General features: G+C 37.2%; 1 protein-coding gene across 2 annotated transcripts in view; it reads right to left on the reverse strand.

The window, feature by feature from the left end:
- Positions 1 to 1,568: 1,568 nt before the first annotated feature.
- Positions 1,569 to 8,282, reverse strand: part of DCAF16 (DDB1 and CUL4 associated factor 16) — a 7,439-nt gene continuing 725 nt past the window's right edge. The window contains exons 2-3 of one of the 2 annotated variants that reach the window (XM_008058621.1): positions 4,581 to 4,697; positions 1,569 to 3,596 (exon numbers count right to left, since the gene is read on the reverse strand). In XM_008058621.1, the coding sequence (XP_008056812.1) occupies positions 2,320 to 2,970 (651 nt within the window). In that variant the 5' untranslated portion in view covers positions 2,971 to 3,596; positions 4,581 to 4,697 and the 3' untranslated portion in view covers positions 1,569 to 2,319. Of the gene's footprint in view, positions 3,597 to 4,580; positions 4,698 to 7,693; positions 7,847 to 8,282 lie in introns of those variants that run through there. The other variant, XM_021712631.1, reaches the window with a different exon arrangement.

Genomic DNA, 8,282 nt, shown 5'->3' on the forward strand with positions numbered 1-8,282 from the left:
ATTTCTTCCTTTTTCTTTTAGACAGGACAACTAAACCTCAGTAGAAATATTCACTAGGTTATAAACATTTTTCTTGTCCCTTAGAGTTGATATACATATACAACAAGTGATTCCACATCTGTTTCAATTTTTTGATGTCACTTTGTATACAGCTATTATGAAGAACAGGAAAAAGCAAAACTAAAATAAGGAAGAGGATATATACTTTTTTGTTGTTGTTCATCTTGTTTTATTATTATTATTTATTTTAAATATATGAGGTACAATTCAGGGTTAAGTATATACATGGTCATTGTACAGGTAAAGTTTGGGCCTCACTTTTGTCTCCTGGTTTTAGATCGGTTACCCTTATTGATGAAGTGTGTCCCCACTTCCCGGCAGTTTCGCACTACTGCCAATCCCTTTCTTATAGTGTTATAATAATTGTTTAGGGACCCCTTGTGAGAACATGTGGTACTTAGTTCTTTGTTTCTGTGGTATATCACTGAGTATTATAGATTCTAAATACATCTTGCTGATTTTTAGCTATATTCGACTTCCTTGAGAAACTTCCCATCATCCTTTCAGTAGGGTTGAATTGTTTGGTTACAAGACAGTGTGCTCAGTCTTATTTGCACTCCCCTCTGACTTTCTATCTTGGAGAATCCTCAGTCATTCCAAATGGAACTAGAGTCTATAATCCTGAGTGTCCTCTCACAGAAACAAAGATCTGAGTAACACATGCTCTCACTCATATAGTGGACCTTGAACATCTATCGTAATGCTATAAGAAGAGGATATATACTTTTAACAATCTGTTTTTTGATTCACTTTAGATGCCTAGTTAACTGGGACCACACACAGATTTCATTTTATTGTAGGGTCTATAAAAAGATTTAACATATATTTCATATATTTCATGTATGTTGATTTTTTTCGACTCATTTAAATGAACACAGCAAGACTCATTTACAACGGCATATACTCTTCCTTTTTCAGACAGAAGAAAATCTAATCTACTTAGAAAAACAATGCTAAAACTCTTAATTGCAGATTGTATTAGGCTGAAATTTTCTACAAGAAGGTTCTTTAAAATTAGACGTGTTCCTCAAAAATTTGCAGTGGATGTAAAAAGTGCATGAACTTCTGCAGAAAACGTTATAGATGAAATATTTTAACTTGTTAGCAGTTAAAACTAAAAGCATAAATGCTCTCTTGATCCTTTCTCATTCATCTTTTGAAATGTATTTTATGGCTGGGCTCGGTGACTCAGCCTGAGGCCGAGGTGAGTGGATTGCCTGAGCCCGCGGGTTCAAGGCCTGCCTGGGCAACTTGGTGAGACTTCATCTCTACAATAAATCAAAAAATTAGCCGGGCGTGGTAGCACGCGCCTGTAGTTCCAGCTACTTGGAAGGCTGAGGTGGAAGGATCGCTGGAGCCCAGCAGGTCGAGGCTGAGGTGGCCGGGAGTGGCCACTGCACTCCAGTCTGGGCAACAGAGTGAGACTCCAACTCAAAAAAAAAAAAAAAAAAAAAAAAAGAAATGTATTTTATTTCCTCTTGACAGAAGTCTGAGTGCCAGGATTTGGGAAATATATTCTCAACAGAACAGGTCTGTTTAGTCCCAAGGGATGATCTTATAGGCTGATTCAGCCAGAGACAGCCTGGTGGGAGCCTACGGTATAGAATGTTCATGGCATAACAGTAGATGTATAATCGGTTTGGAGTAATAGTTACTATAGGCTAGGTTTGAAACTGTACTCACTACAAAAAAATAGGAATCTCTAAAGAGTGTCATATGTAGGCATATCTATATAAAAGCTAGAAAAGAAATCCATATTTCTGCCATTCTCTTCTGTATAGTTGCTCAATTAAATTCAACTACCTCTCTAGAAATAAATGTCAGAGAAGAAAATGTTCAGTAAGTTATTACTGGGGTAGCCAACTTCTAGCCTTGAGAAATGGCTGTTCTCCATCTTGTTAATAATCTGTCTCTATTTAAAGTCCATTCAAATAGGCAGAGCCATTCAAATTGGGGTGGGGAGGGTGAGGACTCAGCGTGGAGAATATTTAACCTATCTTTTGTAAAATTAGTCTCTTTTGACTAATTCTCCATTGACAGTCTCAGTTTATCTACAGGACTCACAATCCATATTTTCTATAGTTGAGTAACAGGATCCTTGGATATACATTAAATATTACGTAGTATTTTGGCTTGCCAGGGCATGGCACAGATTGGTTGAAAAGCCATTTGTTTCTCAACTGTGGCCTGCATAAAGATTAAATCTGTATCCCTTTCTCAAGTAGCAACATCAGAGGTATCAAAGTAAATGGTGGATCTTTACAGTGACGCAGTCAGGAGTTTATTAACTGCCTTTTGGAAGTCAGTGTAAGAGTAAGTAGTGTTGATGGGTTCAGTGCGGGTTGTTTCCTTAACTGTTTTAGTTAGCCAGCCACAGCAACAACCAGAAACACATGAATTGGGGATCTGTTTTAGATATTCAGGTATGGGAGTGGCTCTACTCAATGTTCGGCTTAACTGTTTGGTGGCAAACTGCAGTGCACCGTTTAGAGTGGCATAATCTCTAGAGAGCCGGCTGGGATTCATAAGAGGCTTTTGAAAAGGTGGGACTCCACAAGAGGCCAGAGGAGGCCATTCAGGAATTGGTTCCAGTTTGGGGACACACTGGGAGCAATGGGAGAGTCTTAGACCTATCTCTCGAAGTATATGGACTGGTGTGCTTGGATCCAAGAGTTTAGCATGATATAACCAGGAATTAGGATTTAAAGGTTTCCATGTTGTAGAATATTTTAAAAGGCACTTAACCTGCCAGGCAAGACTCTCAAGAGGCGTTAAGTTGGGTACAATGGGGTCCTCTTCTTCAGAGGAATCCCATTCTTGCCCAGAACTCTCATTTAGGTAACTAATGTTTTCTTCTTCCTCACTTTCTGATTCTGATAAGGGGTCAGGAGAGGGATTTCTGGGACCCATTGGAATAAAACCAGAGTGAAGAACCAGAAAAAAGTAATAATCTAAGCCAGGGGAACACTAACACTGGTAAATAGAAAGAAGAGATGAAAAATCCTTTCACCAAGATTAATTTGTCTTTCAGTCCATTGCACACACAAAGAATGCCTCTGGCCCACAGCACCGTGCAGTTCTTCAAGCTTATGTTGTATAATCTTCACTTACAAAGAAGACATCTCAGTTCCCAGGACCAGTTCAGTGTGTAAAAGTGTTAGTCACTTACCAGTGGCACAGGTCACAGAGTATCTCCTTCAAATCCTGGCTACCCAAGAGGAGAAGGGGTCCTCATCTAGGCAAGCTGATTTTCTTAGCATGGTCTCAATTAGTAATGATACCTTGAAGGGACACTTTGTGTACTCTTGTTTTGTTGGCAGTGATATTTTATCTACTTGGTAATGAAAACAAGCTCAGTTGTTGCCTTAGTTGTCCTGGTAAAGCAACTTTTGTGCCGGGGGAATGATGGAATGAGCTGTCAAGGACTCTGGTGTACAAGAATCCGATGTTTTCCACAGGCGATGCAAATGGCCTTGGGAACTGGTGATTTAGCTGTTGGACTATCTGGAAAGGGCCTTAGCCTGTGAATGAGAAGACTAGAGACATGACATTAAATCCTGAAAGCACTAAATAACATTATTGTTGGCCGGACACAGTGATTCACACCTGTAATCCCAGCACTTTGGGAGGCGGAGGCAAGAGGATTGCCTAAGCCCAGGAGTTTGAGACCAGCCTGGGCAACTTGGCAAGACCTTGTCTCTACAATAAATCAAAAAATTAACCAGGCATGGTGGTGTGCGTCTATAGTTCCAGCTACTTGGAACGCTGAGGCAGAAGGATTGGCAAAGTCCAGCAGGTCGAGACTGTGGTAACCATAAGCATGCCATTGCATTCCAGCCAGGTGACAGAGTGACATTCTGACAAAACAAAACAAAACAAAACACCAAACCAAACAAAATAAAGCACCATTATTGTTCATCTAACTTTAGGGTATCTAAGAACATAGAAGCTAAATAAGAAGCCTTATATAGACTTTCCCTTTCCACCTCATAGGCTTTGGCTAATTTTCCTGTTGGTAATGGCTTGTACAATTAGAAAACTGAGAAGAAGAGTTTGGAACCATTTTAGTTCTTTGTTCATACATAACTGGCCAGTGTTTTTTCCCTTTTTCTTTTCTTTTCTTTTTTGAGACAGGGTCTCATTTTTTTGCCCAGGCTAGAGTACAGTGGCATGATCATAGCTCACTGCAACCTCAACCTCCTGGGTTCAAGTGATCCTTCTGTTTCAGCCTCCTGAGTAGCTGGGACTACAAGTGCACACCACCATTCCTGGCTAATTTTTTGGTAGAGACAAGGTCTTGCTATGTTGCCCAAGTTGGTTTCAAATTCCTGGGCTCAAGCTATCTGCCTGCCTCGGCCTCCCAAAGTGCTGGGTTTACAGATGTGAACCACTGGGCCGGGCTTGGGCAACTTTTTTTTTTTTTTAAGTATACAGTTCTAGCCCAGAAAACTACTTTTGCAAAAGCAGATCCCTTATGCCCCAATCTCCAAATAGAGAGTTATAAAAGATATCTTTTTTACCTTTAGAGGTGCTTGTTGGGATTAGTTTTAAGGGACTGTCTTGCTGGTAGAGCCGTTAGATGTTAGGACTCTTGCTGGGACCTCAAGGTTGTGGTCATATGAGCAACTTTATATAAGCTGTTCCAGAAAAAAGAAAAAAAGCATGAAAACTGACCAGTTCTTTTTATGAAGATAATGAAAATTAATTTCAAATCTAGAAATGAGCCTAAAAAGAAAAGTACAAACTCAATTCACTTGTAAAAGTCCTAAATATTACTTAACGGAGTCCAAAAGTACATCAAAGAAAAAAGGTATATGTTATAATCAAATAGACCCTATCCCAAGAAAGCAAGAAAAGCTTGACTTCAGAAAATTTATAAATATAACCAAAACTAAAGAGGAAAAGGATAATTTTATTTGTGGATATTTAACCTTTCTTAGGTTACTATTTAACACCTATTTATACTTCAAAAAACAAACAAAACCCTTTCACCAAACTACACAGAGAAAGTAACTTTCTCAAGTTGGCAAAGGTTATCTACCAAAAACTTAAAGCAAATGTTATCGTAAATGAGATTAGATATAATTTCTTTAAAAGTGAAATTAAGTGAAGATGACCATGTTTACTGATACTGTCTGACATAGTACTGAAAGCCCTAGTCGATGTTAAGAAAAATAAAAATGAAAAGTGTAAGAATTAGAAGAGAAAAACTATTAATTTACATATGATATGGTCATCTAATTAAAAAACAAACTTTTAAAGCTACTAAAAAAGCTCAGTAAATTCCTGAACTGAGATTAACCTAAGAATATTCATTACTTACTTACACAGCATTTATTATTTGCCAGATAATACTCTTGTAACTGCACAATTGTCAACTGATTTAAAATTTTCCTAATAGCCCCCCTACAAGGTAGGTATTTTTAATGTCCCCATCTTACATGAGAATTAAGTTACCTGACCAAAGTCATACATCTAGTAAGTGATAGAGCCAGGGTTTGAACTTAGGTACTAATAACTTCAATACCAACAATACTAACTAGAACATATATACGCAAATTTCACAGAAGAGGGAAACGACACAAAACAAAACCTCTAAATCTATAAAGCATATAGGAACTAATCAATAATATACAATATCTAATACAAAAAAACGATAATTTAAAATAGATATTCCATGCTCTTGGATAAACCAATAAATATCATAAAGATATCGACTTTCCCCACATTAATTTATACAATTTCAATACATGTTTTAAGAAATTGTAAAAATAAACTTTAAAGTTTATATGGAAACTTTAAAGAATAAAATCCCACATAGTTGCTTAACAGAAGAGTATGTGGGATCTTGCCCTTAAGATATGAAAGCTTACTAATAAGTCACAAAAATTAAAATGAGGTGGAATCAGTGTAAGAATAAACAAATAGTCCAATAGAACAGAACTTAGAAACAGTGATATATAATTTGGGTCTGTAGTGTAAAATAAGGTTGGCACATAAATCAAGGAGGAATGGAAACATTTGTTATAGAATATCGGTATAACTCGCTCATTATATGAAGAAAAGTAAAACTGGGTAAAACAGTATATATATAATGACATATATAAAGGACTCATGATGGATCAAATACCAAAACGGAAATGGTAAAACTATAGAATTACCAAACATAATGCAGAAGAGTATCTTTGTGATTTGAAGCCAGAGAAAGACTTCTTAAACAAAAAAACATGAAGTACAAGACCAAAACATGATAAATTCAATCATATCAAGATTAATCAGTTCTGGATTGAATTAAAGGGACCAAGGAAAAAGTTAACTACAAATCAGTTTTTTCAAAGGTAGTAACTTCAATAAGAAATGAACAAAGGACAAAAATATACAATTTACAGAAGAGAAAATCGAGAGGCATTAACTGTATGATCACATTATGTTATTATTTGTTCTTCTTTCTCACAACACTAAAAGCAAAGTCAGGAAACATATAAGCTCTAAGGAAGTGAGACTATGATGTTTAAATTTAATTTAGCATTAAGAAATCTTCAGATTATAAAAAATACTGAATAAAAACATGAATCATTAAAAAAAGCTAATCGAAATATGGTTAGGCTGACCCCTGGTGGCCAGAGGCCTCATTCTTCAGCAATCAGTCTCTGATCACCAAACAAAACATAGTAAAGAAATAATACTAGAAACCTTACAAAGTAACAAATGTAGCAAGCACCCAAAGCATAAAGAGCCGAGCAACTAAAGTCCACAAAATAAAAGAAATGCCACCAAATATTAGTTTGTTCTGATTTTTACTTTACCAGTTTGCATTAAAAACAAATGGTATATGCAGTGGTTCAAGGTATAGAATAGTTCTGCGCTGTTCAATACTGTAGTCACTTGTGTCATACACCTACCCAGCACCTGAAATGTGGCTAGTGTAATAGCAAACTGTAAAGAGTTAGTAAGAAAAAAAAGAATGTAACATCTCAATAGTTTATATTGATCTCATGCTGAAATAATATTTTGGATATATATGGTTAGAAAGTGGAAGTCTTTTCTAGTTTTCTCTTTCACCACAGTTTTTCATGCATTTTAGTTAGTGAGATTATTAATTTTACCTGTATATTCCATGCATTGTCAGCACTCTATGCTTTTTGCTCTAGCTGATTATCATGAAATACCCTTCCTGCCTCTTCAGAAACTAGATACCTTGATAACTTCAAAATCACGGGCAACCCAAATGCTACCACATACAATACCTTAATTAGTGTTTGGATACCTCCAAAGTTTCAGGCATTAGAGATGTGAAGCAGGAGAATGGATGAATAAATTATGGCATATTCATATAATATATATATGATATATGTCTGTGCCTTAGTTTCTTCATATTAAAAGGAGATCAGAGTTCTCTTACAGGAGTTGTTTGTAAGGATTAAATGAAGTAATATGCTTAGAACAGTGCCTGGCACACGAATAAGGTCAATAAAGTGCAAGTTACTAACATATCGATATGAATAAACCTCAACAATAACCCAAATATTGGTTAAGACATGCAAAGTAGTACAATATACTCATTCAGGAATTTACTCCACGTCACTCAAAATTTGCGTGATAAACTTAATAGTAAATTCAGAGAATCCATTACTTCTTCGGAGGGCAGGTCATTCCAAAGATGAAAGGCTTACAGGTGGCTTTAGTAATGCTTTATTTCTTCAGCTGGTAGGTTACTGAGGCGTAGGGGAGGAAAAAGCTGGCTTCCCTCCACCCTGCTAGATTCTTAGCCTGGGCTACAAATTAAGTTTGACATAAGACAGATGAACAGAAACAAAACAAAACACTTAACTACATATGCAGGCGGGTCTCACAAGGGACAGATGCTTGAAGCTTATATGGTCTCCCCGGCTACACAAGGGCTTGGGGCTTTCTGGGAGATGGTGACCACAGTTAAGTTGTGAAAAGGCGAGGAGAGGAAATACAAGGTGAAGAAAGGTCGTCTCCTTAAGCATACAGCCTCTCGGGTAACAAAAGTTCATCTCAACATTTGCCCTCTCCCCGATACGGACACTTTGCTAAGGCGGATTTCTTCTGTAAATGTAAACTTCCTCGACAAAAGGCTCGGTGGCTCAGCCTGTAATCCCGCGCCTTTGGGAGGCTGAGGTGAGTGGATTGCCTGAGCCTGCGGGTTCGAGACCCGCCTGGGCAGCGAGACCTCATCTCTACAATAAATCAAAAAA

The sequence above is a fragment of the Carlito syrichta genome, unplaced genomic scaffold, assembly GCF_000164805.1.
Source record: "Carlito syrichta isolate Samal-C Ts95f unplaced genomic scaffold, Tarsius_syrichta-2.0.1 Scaffold303517, whole genome shotgun sequence".
Taxonomy (NCBI): Eukaryota; Metazoa; Chordata; class Mammalia; order Primates; family Tarsiidae; genus Carlito; species Carlito syrichta.